Source organism: Mauremys reevesii, linkage group 3, assembly GCF_016161935.1.
Source record: "Mauremys reevesii isolate NIE-2019 linkage group 3, ASM1616193v1, whole genome shotgun sequence".
NCBI lineage: Eukaryota > Metazoa > Chordata > Testudines > Geoemydidae > Mauremys > Mauremys reevesii.
Genome location: NC_052625.1, coordinates 108,598,325 through 108,619,418, shown reverse-complemented (window position 1 = coordinate 108,619,418; position 21,094 = coordinate 108,598,325). Strand labels below are relative to the sequence as shown.

General features: G+C 38.2%; 1 protein-coding gene across 19 annotated transcripts in view; it reads right to left on the bottom strand.

The window, feature by feature from the left end:
- Positions 1 to 21,094, bottom strand: part of AHI1 (Abelson helper integration site 1) — a 165,200-nt gene that overhangs the window by 123,449 nt on the left and 20,657 nt on the right. For 17 of the 19 annotated variants that reach the window (XR_005595893.1, XM_039529237.1, XM_039529235.1 and 14 more), the window contains 9 exons: positions 20,084 to 20,297; positions 19,102 to 19,294; positions 17,454 to 17,549; positions 14,557 to 14,688; positions 11,315 to 11,500; positions 8,877 to 9,029; positions 7,425 to 7,557; positions 6,012 to 6,135; positions 3,915 to 4,144 (listed from right to left, as the gene is read on the bottom strand). Coding sequence is in view for 18 of the 19 variants with exons in the window: in XM_039529237.1 (XP_039385171.1) it covers positions 3,915 to 4,144; positions 6,012 to 6,135; positions 7,425 to 7,557; positions 8,877 to 9,029; positions 11,315 to 11,500; positions 14,557 to 14,688; positions 17,454 to 17,549; positions 19,102 to 19,294; positions 20,084 to 20,297 (1,461 nt within the window). In the remaining variant the exon portion in view is untranslated. The remainder of the gene's footprint in view (positions 1 to 3,914; positions 4,145 to 6,011; positions 6,136 to 7,424; positions 7,558 to 8,876; positions 9,030 to 11,314; positions 11,501 to 14,556; positions 14,689 to 17,453; positions 17,550 to 19,101; positions 19,295 to 20,083; positions 20,298 to 21,094) is intronic. The other 2 variants (XM_039529240.1, XM_039529242.1) reach the window with 2 other exon arrangements.

The following is a 21,094-nucleotide window of genomic DNA, read 5'->3' as shown; positions in this document are numbered from 1 at the left end:
ATCAAGGCACCTGGTATAAAAAGGGGAGCTCACTCCAGTCTAGGGAGGAGGAGCCAGAGGAAAGAAGTGTGCATGAGGAGCTGGGAGCAAGAGACACTAAGAACTGAGAGGGGGTACTACTAGAGGATTGAGGAAAACACTATACAATCAAGCAGCATCAGACACCAGGAGGATCCTGTGGTGAGGATAAAGAAGGTGTTTGAAGGAGGCTATGGGGAAGTAACCCAGGGAGCTGTAGCGGTCAAGCAGCGGTTACATGTAGCACTATAGAGACTGCTGCAATTCACAGGGCCCTGGGCTGGAACCCGGAGTAGAGGGTGGGCCCGGGTTCCCCCTTAGCCCCGCTACTCCTAATCAGACTCTGGAGTAGTTGATCCAGACTATGGGTTTTATCCAAGGGGAAAACCACTAAGGGGAAGAAATCCACCAATAAGCGCAGGACCTACTAGAGGAGAGGAGGAATTTTGCTGCAATACATACACACACACACACCCCTGCTACTGTATTTTCCACTCCATGTATCTGATTAAGTGGGTTCTAGCCCACGAAAGCTTATGCCCAAATACCTTTGTTAGTCTCTAAGGTGCCACAAGGACTCTTCATTGTTTTTAATGAAGTAGAAGGTTATTTTCTTTCTATGGTAAGTTGACATGCCTATCACAGAAATAATCATCTACATTTTCATGGAATACCTATCTGAAAAACCCAGATTCCAAAATACAAATGATCCATCTTGTGGGAGCTCCATCATTCACACAGCATCAACTCACATCTCCATCCAGTTATGCATTTTAGAATGCCTCTCCAACACCTCTTCCTGGATGTCTTGCCACCAACACAATCTTAATACACCTCTACCCTGATATAACGCAATCTGATATAACATGAATTCGGATATAATGCGGTAAAGCAGTGCTCTGTGGGGGTGGGACTGTGCACTCCAGTGGATCAAAGCAAGTTCGATATAACGTGGTTTCACCTATAACGCAGTAAGATTTTTTGGCTCCCGAGGACACTGTTATATCGAGGTAGAGGTGTACTGCCAAAACTGAACTCCTTATCTCTCCGTCCAAACCCTTCCATTCTCTGTCATTATTGAAAAGTTCACCATCCTCCTAGTTCCCCAAGCTGTAACCTAAGACCTTGTCTACGCTACAGGTTACTTCAGTATAATTTATGTTGCTCAGGGGGTTGAATAATCCACACCCTGAGTGACACAAGTTATACTGACCTAAGTGCTGGTCTAGATAGCACTATGCTGGCGGGAGAGCTTCTCTCGCCAACATAACTACCACCTCTTGCAGAGACACGAGTTATTAAGTTGACGGGAGAGCTTTCTTCTGTCAGCTTAAAGCGTCTCCACCACAAGCGTTACCGCATCGGTGTAGTGTAGAGGTAGCCGAAGAGTCATCTTAGGCTACGTCTTCACTACCCGCCGTATCGGCGGGTAGCGATCGATTTTTCAGGGATCGATATATCGCGTCTCATCTAGACGCGATATATTGATCCCCGAACGCGCTCCTATCGATTCCGGAACTCCACCACCGCGAACGGCGGTGGCGGAGTCGACATGGAGAGCCCCGGACATTGATCCCGCGCCGTGAGGACGGGTAAGTGATCGATATAAGATACTTCGACTTCAGCTACGTTATTCACTTAGCTGAAGTTGCGTATCTTATATCGATTTTCCCCCTTAGTGTAGACCAGCCCCCAGTCTCCAGTCTCATTCTCTCTCTCTCTCTCTCTCCCCCCCCGCCACCCTCCTCTCCTCCCTCCCTCTGAAAGACACACATCCTCTCACAACCAGGCAAACTTTAAATCTTACCGTATCTTCCTCCACACCATTTCTAAAATCCAATCTTTTCTCGGTGTCCCTACAGCTAAAATTCTCAGGGAATCTCATCCTGATTACTGCATCATCATCCTCTTTGCCCTCTCTATTATACTTACTCATCTAATCCACACCAAAAGTAGCCACTAAGATTTTCCTTGCCTGTTATTCAGATCAGGTCATCTTCCTCCTCTTTGAATCCCCCCACGGGTTCTCTCCTTCTTCACCATATTAGATTCAAACTTCTGGTCTTTGCCTTGAAGTCACTACTTCCTTTTACCTCTTCCTACTTATCCTACTCTGTCTTTTTTCTAGGGCTGTCAATTAATCACAGTTAACTCAAGTGATTAACTCAAAACAAATTAACTAGCTTAAAAAAATCACAATGAATTGCAGTTTTAAATTACACTGTTAAACAATAACAGAATACCAATTCAAATTAGAAATATTTTTAGATTTTTTTCTACATTTTCAAATACATTTGTTTCAATTACAACTCACAATACAAAGTGTACAGTGTTTACATTATTTTTATTGCAAATATTTGCACTGGAAAATACTATTTTTTCTTTTTAAATTCACTTCATACAAGTACTGTAGTGCACTCTCTATCATAAAAGTGCAAAATACTAGTGTAGATTTTGTTACATAACTGCACTCAAAACTAAAAGAAATTTTAGAGCCTACAAATCCACTCAGTCCTACTTCTTGTTCAGCCAATCTCTAAGACAAATAAGCGTGTTTACATTTATGGGAGATAATGCTGCCTGGAAGCATGTCCTCTGGAATAGTGGTCAAAGCATGAAGGGGCCTATGAATGTTTAGCATATCTGGCATGTAAATACCTTGCAAGGCCGACTACAAAAGTGCCATGAGAATGCCTATTCTCACTTTCTAGCGACACTGTGTAAATAAGAAGGAGGCAGCATTATCTCCCGCAAATGTAAACAAACTTCTTTGTCTTAGTGATTGACTAAACAAGAAGTAGGACTCTAAAGTTTTACTTTGTTTTGTTTTTGAGTGCAATTACGTAACAAACAAACAAAATCTACATTTCTAAGTTGCACTTTCATGATAAAGAGATTGCATTACGGTATTGTATGAAGTAAATTAAAAAATACTATTTCATTTGTTTATTATTTTACAGTGCAAATATTTGTAATAAAAATAATATAAAGTGAGCACTGTATACTTTGTATTCTGTGTTGTAGGTGAAATCAACATATTTGAAAATGTAGAAAACATCCAAAAATATTTAAATAAATGGTATTCTATTATTATTTAATGATGCAATTAAATCTGCGATTAATCACAATTGATTTTGTAAAGAGTCCTGTGGCACCTTATAGACTAACAGATGTATTGGAGCATGAGCTTTCGTGGGTGAATGCATGCATCCGACGAAGTGGGTATTCACCCACGAAAGCTCATGCTCAGATACGTCTGTTAGTCTATAAGGTGCCACAGGACTCTTTGCTGCTTTTACAGATCCAGACTAACACGGCTCTGATAACTGATTTTGTTAATAGTTTCACAGCCCTATTTTTTTCCACATTGCCTCTCCACATCTCTGCTCAGCCCATAATACCAGCCTTGATACACTATTTGCCTACATCTTCCACAATAGTCTCCGTTCTTTATTCCATACCAATTTCTGCCATGATACTTACAAGAAACTTGCCAAATAAAAAGTTAGGAAGAGAGTCAGAGTCAATCTATATATCTAATTTAAAAAGCTGTATCATCAAGACCTTGCCAGACATCACCTTGACCTTTTAACATCTGTTGTATCCTTTTTCCTGTCTTTTGCCTGCTTATTTATCTTTTCGGCCCAGGCTATGTCTTCCTATATGTGTTTGCACAGTGCCCAGCATATTGTAGACATGCCCAGATTACAGATAGTAAATAATATTTTAATACATCAACATACTGGCTAGTAGTAGATCTCAGTGAGACATTTTAATAAAACAATTGTAACAAAATAAAAACATCCTGTTTTTTGGTTTATTTCATTGAGATAGTTAAACTGAGCATGCTTGAATTGCTCTTTGTTTGAGATACAATTATGACATAATGAACATACCTTCTGCATCAAAACACAGTGTATTGATGAAACTTTTGTGACCATCAAACTCCTGTAGCAACTGACCATAGATCTCTTTCACTTTTGTATTCCATACCCTAATCACAGAGTCATAACATCCTGTCACCACAAGATAGTCAGCAACTGGATGGTACTTTGCAGTGTAAACAAATGAAGGATGAGGGAAAACTCTCACAGAAGTTGTAGCCTGGGTCTCAATTGTCCACATTCTTAAAAAAAAAAAAAAGGGAAAAAAAAAGTTAGGATAACTGTCTCATAACATAATTACCCTATAAATTAATACCAAATTTTGTGCTAATGGTTCTAGATGTAAATTCATGCAAATACTTAAGGGTCTAATTGAATCTACTGAATTTTTGCAGCTATACTCAAAAGTTTGATGTGGAACATTCCAATGAGAATTAAGCTTCACGAGGGACAGGTTTTGAACTCTGGAAATGTAGCTTCTGCCTTGTTTCTAGCATCCCTGTACAGGCACGGGGGTCTAGCCTAAACTGAAACTTATTTAAGAAATAAAAGTTAAAACTATCTAATTACGTGAACAAACGAACTAGTAACTAAGCAGTAAGACTACTAACTAACTAACTACACTAACACTGCAGAGACTAGGAGGACACTGCAAAGATTCCATCTTGCTGCTACAGAACCAAGGGGCAACTGGGCCCACTCTGCCTTTTATGCCCTCAGGCTTGGATGAATGGTGTGAAGACGTCCAGGGCAAAGGCATGACCCCAATGTACACAGCTGGCCAAAAAACAAAAACAAAACCAAAAACCTGATCTCACACCCAAGCATACTAAGGCCTGGTCTACACTGGGGGGGGGAGGGTGTCGAACTAAGGTACGCAAGCTCAGCTACGCGAATAGCGTAGCTGAACTCGAACTACCTTAGTTCGAACTACTTACCCGTGCAGACACCGCAGGATCGAAGTCCGCGGCTCCCCCGTCGACTCCGCCACCGCCGTTTGCGGTGGTGGAGTTCTGGAGTCGACGGGAGCGCGTTCGGAGTTCGATATATCACGTCTAGATGAGACACGTTATATCGAACTCTGAGAAGTCGATCGCTACCCGCCGACCCGGGCGGGTAGTATGGACGTACCCTAAGAGTGGAAACAATGTGGACAATCACTTGAAGAACTTTTAATTTATATCCCCTCTACCCCATAGTAAAACCAATTAAATTAACACTTTCAACACATATAATATGGCAATCACAATTCTTTGGGGATTTTAATTATGCAGCTCCCTGTAGCACTATGGAGTTGCCCAACAAAGGCAATAGCTAGGAGATTTTTGAGCATCTGCACATCAGTGAAGATTAAAACCTATGAGATTACCCATAACACATTTGTGGAATACTATGGCCATATTTTTTCTTGCTGTGTTTTAAGTGTTCTGTGTTGGGTTTTTTTGGAGGGATGAGGGAGCTTTAAGTACCTCAAGATTTGCTGCTTAAATACTACATTAATGTAACTTTTTAAATTTATACACAAGAGGGGAAAAATTTCAAAGTTAAGATTTTATATTCCAGATACAGTGATTTACTTTGAGTTGCACATTTAACAGCCTAGCCAAGAATTCAAACTACTATCTATAATTGCAATGTGGTAAAGTTAAAGTTGCCATCTGAATTCTAACTTTTCAATTTCCTGTCTTGTGTGTTCAAATTTCCAACCTGAATATGGCATTAAGATTGGCTTTTGCATCTAGAATATTGTAATTTTTGCAAGGATCAAATATTAGAAAAGTTCTATTGATTTCTGTAATAGCTGCTGGGTGCTGAACACTTTTGAAAAATAAGGCCATTTATTTAGGCAGCTAAACATGGATTTAAGAGCCTATACTTAGGCAACTACATTTTAAAATCTTGAACCAAACACACCATATATTTTAAACCAAACATAATAAAATTATTCCAAAAAAGCTATAATTCTATAACATTAACAAATAACTCAAATTACACTCAAATCCATGGTTAAAAGTTGTCCAGCACAGTTTATGATAAAGACACAGCTGGGTTCACTAAGCCTACTTATAATTTTGACAACAGTTGCTATAACATTTCACTCATACTGACCTGACAGTGCCATCAGAGGATGCAGTAAGGAGGTACTCATCATATTTTGACCAACAAAGATCATATACAATATTAAGGTGGCCATAAAATTCTCTCAAGTATTGTCCAGAAGGAATCTCATATACTAATGGAAATGTAAATAAAAAGGTTAAATTTGGAAACATTTGAAACTGCTTTTTCAATAATAAAGCATCAATACTCAAAAGAAAACCATTTAAGGCCAAGATTTTATATATAGGACTTATAACTGCATGTTCCAACACAAATTAAATCTTCAAATATGGAAGATGTTGATGCAACCAACATCTGGAATATAATTACTACAAAGCTAGACATATTCCTAGGGCCAAGTCATTGCTGGCATAAGTGAATTCAACTCCACTAGCTCCTAATTTCCATAATTCAAAATCAAATAGCTACTGGGTATGCATTGTTAATAATTTAACACAAGTTTGCAAGCATCTACTTCCATCTAGTGGTTCATGGATATGTCACAACTGCATTAACCCCTTTAAAAATTAGACTACACGGTTTAAGTTATCAGGGATGAACCTAGGACATTAAGTAAATAGTCTATTTTATTTTTTTTAAACTTTGATTGCCACTTGGCCAGCTACATAAGAATATTAATGGTGAGGTCAATTTTTTGGTGATCAGCAAGTTTTGTAGAGAAGCAATATAACCGTGATAGCTAATATTTAAGTGCTTGTATTTATAGGTTTTGCCTTTTTATTCCATGTGGAAATGGAACATTGTTTCCAAGAATCTCAAAAAAATCAATTGTATTCTGTTTCAAAATGCAACAAGTGACATTTTCTTGCACAAAAGCAGCCCAGGATATGAATAGTATTGCTAGTCATTAGTGAGTTGTATTTGGAGATTTTTGTGAAGAAGACTGCCCGGCATCTCCAACGTTATGCCTGGCTCTAATAAGTATTATTGGTTTTTCACTTTCAAGAAAACTAAATTAATTCACAAATTCCTTTTCCCCTATAAAAACAATCTACAAAAGGGGCAAGTTATTTCACTTAAAAACTTATTATCAGAACTTATATTCCTGGCACATTTCAGACTCTCAGATTTCTACTGGATGCTGAAATACTGTAATATCAAGTCCTTAAACTGGACATATACATTACCATATATGAAAAGTCGTACTGTCTTCAATCAGGTAGACACTTTAGCAAAGTGGCCTTACAGCAAAGAATATTTACAATGCTGAATTACTAAATAAATCTACTAAAAGAACATAACTTAATATAAAACCTCCATGCTCCAAAAAGTAACCCCTCCCTTTTTTTTTAAAGTCCAATTTACACACTCTTCAAAATAAAAAAACTAAAGGGAAAAAAAAAGCTCTTTGCATATATTATAGCTCTATGTTAAAATAGAAGTAATAAATACATAACTTACAAATAATGGGATAACCATCCCTCCCTGCACAGGCTGCTGCTAATGTTTTTCCATCTTGAGAAAAACGAATACAGAAACATCCCATATCTCCCGCTCTCAGTGAAAAGAGATGCTTGTTTGGTATACGACAAGCCTACATTTCCAAATAAAAACAGTTATTGCACAGTTGTGAATGTTAACAAATACACAACTTAAGATATTATGTATTTAACAACTCTTACACTGTTGTCAAAACATAAGCATTTTATCAGTTTTAAAAACAAAGGAAAAACAAAGCAACTTTCTGCCCATGCATTGGTTATTTTGATTTTGAAAATATTTCTTTACTCATTACTTCAACAATAGAACTTAAGTAACTAAGTAAAAGGATTCTTTATGGCAATCTCATTAATGCATGTATAAAATGTGCATTTTAACTGAACACTGATTTTTTTTTAAATTGGTCCTCTTATATTTTAATAATCTGAGGAAATAAGGTTTATGTATTGCCATGCTGGAACTTTTCCATAAGCCAAAAATCAGCAAAATAAGTTGTTAGTACCTAGATCTCTCAAAAACACAACTTCTACAGTGTTTACATGGACAAGTTTAATAGTAACTAATTTAATATTTGAGGATGTCTAGACAATATTCTCAAGATTATAATTCACTTAATTTGGCTTATGCATTTATTTGCCTTTCTGCAAAGAGGAAAAAATTAAACATTTTGAAAAATAATTTAATCTAAATTTACACAAATTTTTATTCATCCTAAACATGTCAAACAAATTTATTTCCATACCCTTTTCATCTTTGGACAATTTGCTGTTTTAAAACAATTTGTTGATTTTTCTAACATTTCCTTGTTACTACTTAAATCACTCATTGTAAAAGAAATTAAACCACTGGCAGTTTTTAAGACAAATGATATAATGTCACAAAATCAAGGTGCATAATCAAACAGAAGTCATTTATATCAAATATTAAATTGGGATTGTCTTTTGAACAAATGCACTCAGTGTATTAGTTGTGTTTCTTACATGGCATCCAACAGTGAAATAAACCCTATTCCCATTTGGAGAATAAACGGAATAATTATATGCACAGTAATAGACTCTCAGAAGGTCCCCTTTCCAATGTGTGGTGGGGATCCGTGACTAAGGAGTGGGCAGGACCAGAAGCACCAAGAGTGGAGCTGCACTAACTCCTCTTGATCCTCACTAAGCTCATGAAACATCCTTTGAATGAGGAGTCCGAAGAATCATGTTGTCAAGGAACTGGAGAGTTCTGCACAGGTTCCCAAGCTAGGATGGGAGCCTAGGGCCTTCATGCAAAGAGCCCCGCCCTCCAGCAGGTTCCTGAAACTCACACGCACCCTCCAAACCAGACTTGTTTCACAATACTTATACCATAAAATAACTTTATTAGCAGAAAGTGGATTTTTCTGGTACTTTTTTAAAAAAAAATCTTCACCTGTCCAGGCAGTCTCGTCCATTTCAACTGCTCCTTTTTCTCATGTGGACTATATACACTAGCTTTTTTTGATACCTCATTCTGGAGCTCACAGAATGACGTGCTACCTTGTTCCTGCTGAACAGCCATCATAGAACGGAAAGAAGGATCTACCTAAAGGCAGACAAAATATCAATAGCAAAATCAATTATTTCAGGAAAACGCAAAATGTTTTAGTACAGTAAAATATTTCACAAAATTGAAATAAGTCTCAATGTTAGGATCTAAACATATTTTGTGTACACACTGAAAGAAAATTAAATTGGGGCAATCCTTGTATCTGAAAAAATACCTGATAGTACAGTGATACATGCTGTTAAACAGTATTGCGTAATACCTCCACAAGAAATAAGTGAAATTCATCGTCAAATATAAATGAAGTGCAATGAAAGTAGCCAACAAGCCTAAACTAGTGAAAAGTAAATTGGGGTGGTAAAATTCTTTCAGATGGTTGATAAATCTTTTACTTACACAACAATTCATGCTTTTCTGTTTTATTAGCCTTTTCCACAATTTGGCCCAATTCAGTTTAAGCATGAGTTCTCCCACTTAAATCAAGTTAACCTACCCGCCCCAGATCTAGCAGACACTGCTCTTTATTGAAATTCATAGCTGGTGCCAAGGGCCAGGACAGGCTCACTGCATTAATTAAACCCTACTGTTTCTCAAAAAAAAAAAAAAAAAAAAAAGCGTACTGCACAAGTGGATTGTACCATATGTGGAATTAATTGTGGAGGGAGACTGAAGTTATAAGGGATTGAAAAATCTCTGTTAAGCAAGCTTAATGAACTTTTAATATTTGAGCAGAACCTAATAATTTCACAAAGGAGACAGAACATCATATAGCACATGAGAGCAACCTACGTGATCTCTGTCCAGCCTGACTGCCACAGTGGCTACTGAACTCAGGGTCCTCTTTTGACAATTTTGATAAGGAAAACCGTAAATATCTTAATGAAATGCACACTAAAATCCCTCCAAGAACATGCCTTAATATCAGGGAGAAGCAAGTCACTTCTATTCTCTGTGCCTCTGTTTTCCTTCCGCTCTTTGACTGGCATGTCTATTAGATTATAGTTCAGGCCAAGGACCGACTCCTACTCTATGTTTGTATGGTGCCTAGCACACTGGGGCCTTCTAGGCACTACTGTAATACTAATAAAACTTTGTGGATAAACAGTTACCAATGCACATGTTATTCCATGTATAGCAAACAGTTACTACTGCACATGCAACAGCTACTATTGCACTTAGACTCAGATTTCAGGAGGAATGTGTGCAGGGATAGAGATTATAGAATAGTGACTATCTGCAGGATCAGTCCCTAAAGTCAGAAAGTCAGGAAAGGCAGAAGTTAAGAGCATTTAAGAAGAACAAAAATTTAAAAATACTGTAAGTGTGCAAGGGATTAAATTCACCTGTGGTTCAGAGGGCCTGTACAAGACATTCCCCACAACGTAGAGCCTACATGGGGCCATGCAAAGAGACTGTGGGTGGACTGGCCAGAGGTGCCTATCCACTCATGTTCTATGGAAAGGGTCAGTGTACTAGAAGGGTATCACTGGAATGGGGCAAATCAGGCCAGTGGTAAAGTCCAGTGGATCTAACAATACATGCAACTAGTGCAGAAGGTCTGTAGCTGCTATTCCAGTCTATAGGCTTAAATAGTGACCTGAGAGGGCTACACAACAGCCTTACATGCTGGCCTTGGATTGGGAGTGTGAATTCCATTGCCTCAACCCTACCACACTTCACGCACATGTCAGTATTAAACAAAAATAAGAAATCTGTCAAGATTATAGACAAAGAAGCCAGTAATAAAAATAAAACAATATATACAGTATTTTACAAAATGTTAAGTCCCATCTGGGAGTTGGAGCAAATAATCATACCTATTCTGGATTTAAGATTTCACCTCCTTTAAAAGGTGTTAAAGCTGATAAAAGTATATTTTCTTATATAGTTTTTTGAACAAAAATAAAAATTAGGGACCGAATTCTCCTCTCACTTACATTAATTCTACACCAGTGTAATTCAATTAACTTTAATGGTGTTTGGCCCAGTTTTCACCAATATGAGAGTAGAAAGAGGTCCAAGATGATACATGACTGCCTGTAAGTTTTATGGAAACCACCGGCCAAATAGCAGGCAATTCAGAGTTTTAGGAGAAACTGATTTGAACATTTTTACAAAAAGTTGTAAAGTGCTAAGCATATTTTTAAAATAAAAAAAAGGGGCATGTTAAGATGTAGTATGCTTAGTACAGCAAGTTATAAAAGCCAGTTACAGAAAAAAACTAAAAAGGTAAATTGTCATCTGATTTTGGTTACAAATATATAGCTTGAATGGATCTTAAGTATTTCTGTTTATATATAAATATGTAAATGTACTTAACTTACATGATCTGGTAGTTTTATGCCTTTTATAGTTACATATAATGTTGACGGGTAACGATTTCTAGGACCTTTTGCCCACCAATCAAAAACCTCAACAACATTTGACTGTGTCCTGGTCCTTGGAGGTGGATAATATAATTGCAGACGTAGTTTCCCATCAATGTTTAGGACTCCATTTGCACCTACAAGCTGAAAGAGTAATTTAAAAAAATTAAAGAAATTTGCTACTTTTGTTCAAAATTCAAACAAGTCATTGATGACACTGACACTTTTGACCAACTAGGGGCTCAACTTACTACTGGGGATAGTTATTATTCTCATGAGTGATGTCCCCACTCTACTCAATGGATTACTCTTGAGAGTAAGCAAGCACTACCCTAGTATATTTGCAGGATCAAGCCCTACTATAATTCAGAAAGCAGTACCATTTTTTGACGTCTCTCTTCAAACTGGCATTCTTCTGGAGTCTTTTTCTTGCAGCAATTGAGGCATTACAAGTTACATTTTGTTGAAATAATTCAGGCACGTAAGAATTTACAATAAATATTTTATCTGTGTGATATTGCCACAAAAATAGACAGAAAATTTGTTAAAATAAATTTTGCACATTTAAAAAAAAATTGGTAAAAGTTCATTGGTAAAAGCGTTTAAGAGAAACTAAATATTTCTATTACTTTATTCCTATCCGGCCTCAGTCTTAAATGGTGCAAAACTACAATACCTTTAAGTGACACAGACCCACGTAACATCTACTTCCTGAACAGACGCAAGAAACAAATCATCATACCAAGAGCAATCACCATCTATAACCCTCTGACCACTACATAAAACTCAAAGTAGGATGAACAGCTCTGCGGCAGGATCTCAGAAAAACTGAGGAACCACCTCCTCCACCTTATTCCAGAAGGGCCAACCTCAAACAAGAAATCATCACTTGCTCTCACACACTGGAAGAAGAGAATAAGGAAACATACCTGGAGATCACGCAGGAAACCTGAAACAACTATAAAAAAGCCCTCTGATGACAACCATCCAACATAAAAACAAAAAACGAAACTAACTACAATAACTCCACAACAGATATCACCTTTGGGAGAAACCATGATGCCAGGACCCACTAAATGGACACTACACGACACTCCATCAATCTATCACAACCACCCTTAACTGGAACTGAAGTATCTGCTCTCTCCAAGGGACTGAACTTCTGCTCCCTTGCAGAACTGGATACCATGCTAACATGTGGAGAACTAGAAGAATTCTTCCACCGATTCTGCCTCAAGGAATTCTTTCACAACAAAGACAATACTACCCAACGACCACACCCCCATCTACAGTCAGCAGAAAAAAAAATCTGACTGGACATCCCCCAGCACACAAAAAACAAAACAACCACACACACACACATTGGATCACTACATTGATTGCTTCAGAAAAAAATTGACTGTGACATCCTCAACAAACATTATATTCACCACAACCTCTCTACCACAGAAAAGATAGCCATACAGTCCCTGAAGTCCAAGTGCCAGATAGAGATCAAAGCAGAAGACAAAGGGGGTGCCACTGTGGTCTTTAATCATGACCAACAGACAACTCTATGTTAAGGCCAACAGACAACTCTTTCACACCCTCTGCAATAAAGAACTCAAAGATGACTCCCAGACCACAATTCACACTGGAATTTAAAGAGACCACCAAATCTTTTCCCAAATAACTCCCAGAAAAACTCTACAACCTCATCCATCACAAACCCACCCCGAGGACCTTCTACATGCTTCCCAAGATACACAAACAAGGGAGCCCAGGCAGACCCATCATAACTGGCCACAGCACTCTTACTGAAGGAATATGAGGACACACAGAAACCATTGTTAAACCACTCATCACACAAAGGGCTAGCATCCTCCAAGACACTACCAACTATTTCCAGAAACTCCACAACATTAACAACCTCCCTCAGACCACTATATTTGCTGTTGTACACTAATTATACACTAACATTACTCCCCCGATGGCATTGCTGCCTGCCTCAAATACCTACAAGATCATAAACAACACTCAGAAATTCATCCTAAACACATTTCCTAACTCATCCATTTCATCCTCACCCACAACAATTTCACACTTAAACATACATTTTGTCCAAATCATGGAAACAGCCATGGGTACCAGGATGGCTCCCCAATATGCCAATCTCTTCATGGGACACCTCAAGGAAAAATTTTTGCAAAAATGCACCATGAAATGAATTATATACCTGAGAAACACAGCTGATATTTTCATCCTCTGGACAGACGACCTCAACTCCTTCATAGATTTCCATCACAACTTCAACCACCATCACCCATCCATCAAACTCTCTCTACAATACTCCATACCTGCATCAGCTTCCTGGATACCATGACGAGCTTCAGCAATCGAACCCTAGAAACAACTATATACAAGAAACTCACAGATCACTTTTACCAACCCAGGCACACTTAGGTACCACAGAATTTGCTCAAAGGGAAAGACTAGGGTACACACCTAAAGATCCTTAAAACTGCCTTCACTAAACAAGGACACTCCACCAGAGAAGTAAATCACATCATGGAAAGGGCTACCCAAATACTCAAGGAGAACCTGCTTCCATTCAGGAAAAAGAAAGAAAAGAGAGCCTACTGACCGCACACCCCTAGCTGTCACCTGTCACCCCACACTGGAACCCATACAGGGTATCATCACAAATTACAATCCATATGTTATGTTTATAAGAAGCACACAGAATTTTTTTCAAGGGGATAAGGCAATATGCCGTGTTTACTGAGAGTACAACTTAAGAATTAAAATCAGCATATGCTTCTATTTACACAAACACACACACACCCCTCAAAAGGTTCTGCAGCTCGATCTTATAGTTACCAGTCCTTAGTGTTGCTCTGTCAGTTCCAGTGGACAGCTGAAACTGCACACGAGGGAGGGGAGGAGCTGGAGCTGGAGCTGGGTCTCCGTTGGACCCGTCCAAAGCTCTGATGTTGATGCCGAACAAACCCAAAGTCCCATGGCAATACACCCTTCTTTTATAGTAATATGTTCCCATATAAGTCTATGGGCCTTGCTGTGTCACATCAGAGCTGTTAATCATGAGGTAGTCAAGGTTGCTGTCAATCAGCATTATTTTGGGTTGTTACTAGGAGTATCTGCAGCTGTTTCTTATCTTGTCGCTCTGGCTCTAATCTTTACCTTGTCCTTGGGGCGTATACCTTTGTTTTAGGGTCAATCAATCTGCCATCTGAGTGATTCTGATAAGGCTGGTGCCTCTCGACTTTTCCACTCCCCTCTTGACCATCCGGCCCATCAGTACTAGCGCCTCCTTTGTAAGCATGCCATATGTTCTTCATTCACACACAAAACAGTAAATAATTTCAAAAGCAAGAATTACAGCCATAAAACTTCTATCCTTCTAAAAACAATCATTAACATATAAAACAAAGAATAAAACCAAAACAATTTCTTCTTACTAATTCAAAGCTAACAAAATAAGCAAACGGAGTACAATTTCCTCAAGACAAATTTCTCCCCATTAGGCTTTTGGAGTGGATTTTATTGAAGATACAGAGGCTCCTGTGTCAATTAGAGCTAGCGTAGGAGCATATCTACCCTGCTGGACACAAATATGTGGTCACCCCCCGGGGACCCAGATGATCTTACCTATGAACCTCCACTGCTGTGCTCCTATATAATGTAGGGATTCCCTATCCCGCAGGCCTGCCTAGTTGTCTTCTGGAGGAGGAGGGAAAGGAGGAGCTTTAGGGGTTATCCTTGCTACCTCCTTCTGCTGCAATTGTAATTTAAGGGCCTCCCAGTCCATGCTCCATCCCACTTTTCCTGGCTCTCCCCATGCTACATTAGCATCCGTCAGGCTAGCCAGGGAACTTTGTTCTCAATGGAGTTGTATTCCTTCTCCCCCTGTTGTTGTCACCGCTTAGTGCCCTCTGGGAGGTATCAGGGATCCGGGTATTACCACCCCCTTTGTCTGCAGTTGCCCCGTCTGTGGAAGCGGCCTCATGTGAAACCTCCACAGGGTCCCAATATCCTCTTGAAAAAGATTCCATGTGCTTCTTATAAGCATAACACATTTGATGGGGACCACATCCTAAAAAAAAAAAATCTTTCCCAGACCCATTCTTCTGGCCTTCAAACAATCAACCAACCTTGCTATAAGCTCATCATCAGAAGCAAGCTCCCCATAGCCCAAACCACAAAACTCAAAGCAGCACCAGACCCTGCCAGAACAACAAATGCAAAACCCGCAGACACGTCTCCATCACTACAATCATCAATACTCCCCACAATACAACTTTCAAGATTCCTGGGTACTACACATGCCTATCTCAAAATGTAGTGTACCTCATCCAGTGCATCAAAATGCACCAACTATGGGGGTAAAACCAGACAATCACTAAGCTTTTGAATAAACTCATAGAGAAAAATGATAAAAGACAAAAACACCTTCTCACCTGTAGGTGAATACTTTTCACAAAGAAATCACTCCATATCTGATCTTTCAATATTTGTCCTCAATGGAACCCTGCACAGCACCTTCAAAAGGTGAGCCTAGGAAATTAAATTCATGTCTATAATAGACACCACAAACCATGGACTCAACAAATTTCATGGCTCATTATGCCAAGTTGTAACACACCTCACTGCCTGCTAACTGACCACTTCATTTTAAGTGGTCTCCTACAATGTGTGAATCCCTTAACTATCTGTCCCAACTTATATTTAGCTTAGACTCTCGGATTACCTTCCCCAGACCGGAAGAAGAGCACTGTGAAACTTAAACCCTCCACCAACAGAAGTTGGTCCAATAAAAGAGATCACCTCTCCTACCTTGTCTTTCCCAAGAGAAAAAAATGCATTCATGAATTTATTACAATTTTTCACAAGAAGTAGATGTGTAATATATTGCACTTGGGAAAGAATCCGTATTTGCAACATCACCAACTCCTTTCCAGAGGGAAAGGTCAAAAAAAAGGTTTAGTTTTAAGGTGGTTGTTTAAGACAAAATATTATATTTTTAATGTTATTAACAGTTGCAGAAATCCAGTGAGTCTCAATGGACATGCCACAAAGAGCAGCTAGGTCCCTGCTCCTGCCCCCACTTTTTTCATGTCCCAGTGAAGGCGCTTCTGGTGGAGGACAGAAGGTGCAGCAGAAATAGCAGCTCTCCCACCTTCCCCAAAGTGAAAAATTCATACCCGAGAGATGAAGTTAAGCCAACCTAAGCCTCTATATAGACATCACTATGTCAACAGAAGAATTCTTCAATCGACCTAGTTGCCTAACTGCTCAAGGAGATGGATTTATTATAGTGATGGAAAACCCCTGTCACTGTAGCAAGTGTCTATGCTAAGGCATTATAACAGGGTAGCTCCAAAGCCACAGCTGTACCACTGTAGCACCTGTAGTGTAAACATCCCCTAGTAGTATAGCATGACTTAAGGTAAGAGGAAATAAGCGAGCTCTGGAACTTATCCCTTCCATAAGTTAGTTTTTTGCCTACTAGGAGTAGGAGATAGACCACTGTTTGTCAGGATGCTTCCCCTTTTGTAGGATTAAGACAAGTCATGACAATTTCATTATTTCAAGGGGGGAAAAACCCACAGTGCCCCTTCAATATTTGGATTCAACTAAAAGCTCCACTAGAATTTTGAATAGCACTTAAACAGAAGACACTAACTGCTCTTGAAGTAGTACTTCTGTAGTACAGAGAAGCCACCCATGACATTTATCAATTGCTTAGCCTTTATTCAGAAGCTTCTGATTTTTCTGCCAAGAGCTGCACTTGAAAAAGAATATGCATTTTTTCCCACGCATTTTGTTCATTTAGTTGAGAAATATCAATTTGCTCTATTGCCACACCTATTTTCTCTGTATATCTACATGATCTTTTAATAGCATGAGCAATCTCTGTCTGAATCGGTCTCTATACCTGTCGTTTAAAATACTTTTAAATTTTTTGTTTTAAAAAAGTTTCCCACTAAGTAATATGTTTATTTGAAAAGCTGGCTTTGTCAATTTATTTTAGATACTTTATGCAGGCTTTTTAGTCTTCCTTTGGTTTTATTTTTTTGTATGTTTAAGTTCACAATACCTTTAGAAATGCCCAAGAGATTTTGCGAAAACCACTTTCCTGAATTTGCACTTCAGAGTTGGCTCTTGCTTCATCCATGCTTAAGAAATCAAGGATCTGCATGTATTAATTAGAATATATACATACATTACCATTGAGAATGCCCTTCTTAGAAGTAATAACTTCTACTGAAGGTATTTTAGATAGTATTCATGGATTTAAACAAAATTCTCATTTTACTTAATATTATAAAAATATAATTTATTAACTATCCAGTGTCCACATCTACCACAAGTGATATTTAAACACACATATCACATCAGTGTTATGATCTTCAAACATAAGTTTCATTTTTTTAAAAAAAGTTTCTTATTTCACAGTCTCATATTTTTTTATAAACAACTAAACAAAAGCAACTCTTCACAAACCCTTTATATGTCCCCAAACTGACTGCACATTTAATCCAGATAAAACTATGTGGTCAAAAAGATCATTTTCTTTTCCTAGCTTCATCACTTTGGTATACAATTCTCTTGATTTTCTTGGGTCTGCAACCAGAATCTCCTCATATCCAAACACTTCTGCAACTTTACATGGCATGCATAATATAAGAGTTACAATCCAGCTTCTGATTTGTGGCTAAGTAACGCCAGTGAAATCAATAGAAAATGCAGGCTTTCATTTGACAAAGATTTTGTCTCAAACTTTAAGACTGTTTCCATGAAGAGCCTCTATACTCTACTGGAAACACTTTTTGTGATAAGCCACCAGGATCCTCTCTTAGTACTTTGAATGTAGTTATTTTATGAAAAATGCAGACCATAAAGGAACATCTGGCACTGTTATTAGATTGTGTATGCACAATGTATTTAGAAAAATATAAGATAGGGGTATAAAAAAATTGATTGTACTAGGTCTCCATTTCCACATTAACACTATATAAACTCTCTTGGATATAGATGTCTATAAATACCAGCTACAGTTATGCTCAAAAACATGTTCAGAACATGCTTTACAATTTTTCCTATAAACAGAAATGTATTTGAGGCTGAGGTAGTTGTTGTGTGAGTAGTGATGAAGAAACAGATGTCTACTTTTTTTTTAATGGCAAACGTGTAAAAAATCTGTGGGCTACATCTTGGCTAGCCTTGCTTATGTATACAAGTAGGAGGTGGCAGCACTAAGGGGGCAGTCACTATCAGCCTCTGAACTGATGGTGTTAGGAACCCAAAAAAAGACAGTGACCCTACTCTACTCTTCTGTCAGCAAGAAGTGCTAATGCAATGAGAGGAGGGTATGCTACATCCTTTTCAAAGGGTATCATAGCTCCCAGTGTGGCATGCCCCTTTCAGTCCTTCCTGGAAGCATTCTGATTGTGTCAATAAGACACATTCACCAAAGTATTTATTTATTACCCAGAACAGAATCTTGCTGAGGGAGGGATTTTCAAAACTGCTTAGTATTGGCCTAATTTTACTTCCATTGGCTTCAATGAGAGAACAGCTGGCCAATGCTGAGTGTTTTTTAAAATCTCCATCATAATATATATTCTCTTAAAAAAACTATGGTATTCCAACAATGTAACTGTAAATCAAATAAAATGCTGCCAGAAATACATGGTCAGAAAACTGCAACTTGAAAAATTTACTGTAAAATATTTCATCTGTACCTCAAAAAACAGGACTACTTTGGGGCTTTCTTCAACATCTTGAAGGAAATAACTAAAACGTTCATTAAATACAATTTGTTCCTCCCATTCTGGAAGTGTTGATTTAAATTGTCGGAAATCGTAAGGCTGGGTCATAATAGGAAGAATGTGTTCCACTCGCTCTTGTTCATAAAAAGATGAAACTGCCCGGCTGCTGTTTAAAAACAACCAATTGCAATTGTCAATGTTTTTCAAAAAGCAAAGAACAAAATACTATGACTACTTCAATTACTGTAAACAAAAAAAGTACAAGACAGCCCTTCTCTTTATTTTAGAAAGAATATTCAATAACCACTGGAGATCTTAATGCAACTGATGATGTACAGGGCAATAAGCAGAGCTGGAGTTCCAAATCCCAATAATCAAGCATTTTGATTGGGCCTGATCCATAGCCCATTGAAGCCAATACAAGTCCCACTAACTTCAATGGGCTTTGGATCAGGCCCCTCATGAATTGCTAGCAGAGCTGGGAATAGGTAAGCGAAACAGTAAGAAGAATGGAGAACTCAACTTCATTTCAATATTCTTATGGATGTTTTGCCAATAAGCAAAAAGAAATCTCTTATTCACGCCTAAATATGTTTGTTTGCTTATTCTCAACGAGGCTTCTAACGATTCTGCCATCTCTCTCTGTTTTGGGAGAGGAGTCAATCAGCCACATTGCAAATGTGTGTCTGATCAGCTACACTGCTACTCTGATAATACATGTGCTCCAAATGTGAAAGAAAACAATGGCCCCATTCCTGCAAACACTTACACATGTACGTTATTTTAAGTATGCAAGTTGTGTGAGGATTTGCAGCCAATAAGACTACACTCATGCTTAAAGTTAAACATGTATGTATATGATTATTTAAGTAATTATTTCCTGCAGAAGCAGGCACGTGAAGGGTTTTGGGGGTTTTTTGGGAGGGGGCAGGGGGAAACAAATCAGTAAACTCACCTATGCTCTTTCTTGACATATAAACCAGTTTTCTGATCAATCACATGAATCTTGACCATGGGATGCGATACCATAAGATCAGTTTTAAGTCTATCAGTTCGATGGATGTAAACCCCTAACACAAGGCTGTCATCAAAAGCAAGTTTGGATTGAGTACAAACTTCTGGACTGTTCATTTCCTGTATATTTTCTGCAGCAATTTCTGTATTTTCTTCTAATGCCAAAAGCAAAAAGAAAAACAAATAAACAAAAATCTTCAAGCAGAGATTAGTGACAAATTATAAGGATTAAAAATCTATCACATTTTCAAAGCAAACTTTACATTAGTAATTACACTGCTCTACAGCCAAAATGCTTCTGAAATAAATGTAGTCAAACTTTACTAATTCTGGGTCACTGAGAACGAAAATGATGCTTAAAATTGTTGATTGGCTCTAGTTTTCAAGTTATGCTACTGGGTCAGTATATACGACCCTTGACTTGGGAATAGCGGAGGATAAGTGAGTTATAAAGGGAAGGGATCTCAATTTAAACCAGAAATGACTAAAATACATCTTTGACTGGATCTATGAATTAATCTATGACTGGGTTTGGACAGTACTTGCTTTTTAGGCAAAACAATGAATGATGCAATCTGAAGCTGGTACTGCGTCATACATGATATGAATTGCATCATGTTATTCCTAGAAGTCATGGATGATGCAATCATAATGAAGCTTACATCACTCTGCTGAACAAATTGCCCTATATCAGCTCCAGAAATCATACAGTGTTGTGCTCTCTTATTTGTCAGTGTTTGATTTTGCAAAGGGACACATTTCTGTTTAGCCAAAGTGAGCAGAGATGCCTCGTACTTGTGTGAACAGTGCAGATAACTTCTGCTATGTTTGTGGTGAAGTGACTTTTGCATCACAAAAGCGCAGTATAACCACTATGGTTAAGAAAGCCTATCACCTTTATTTTGGCTGCAAAATTGGAGATCAGGACAAGAGGTGGGCCCCACACATATGC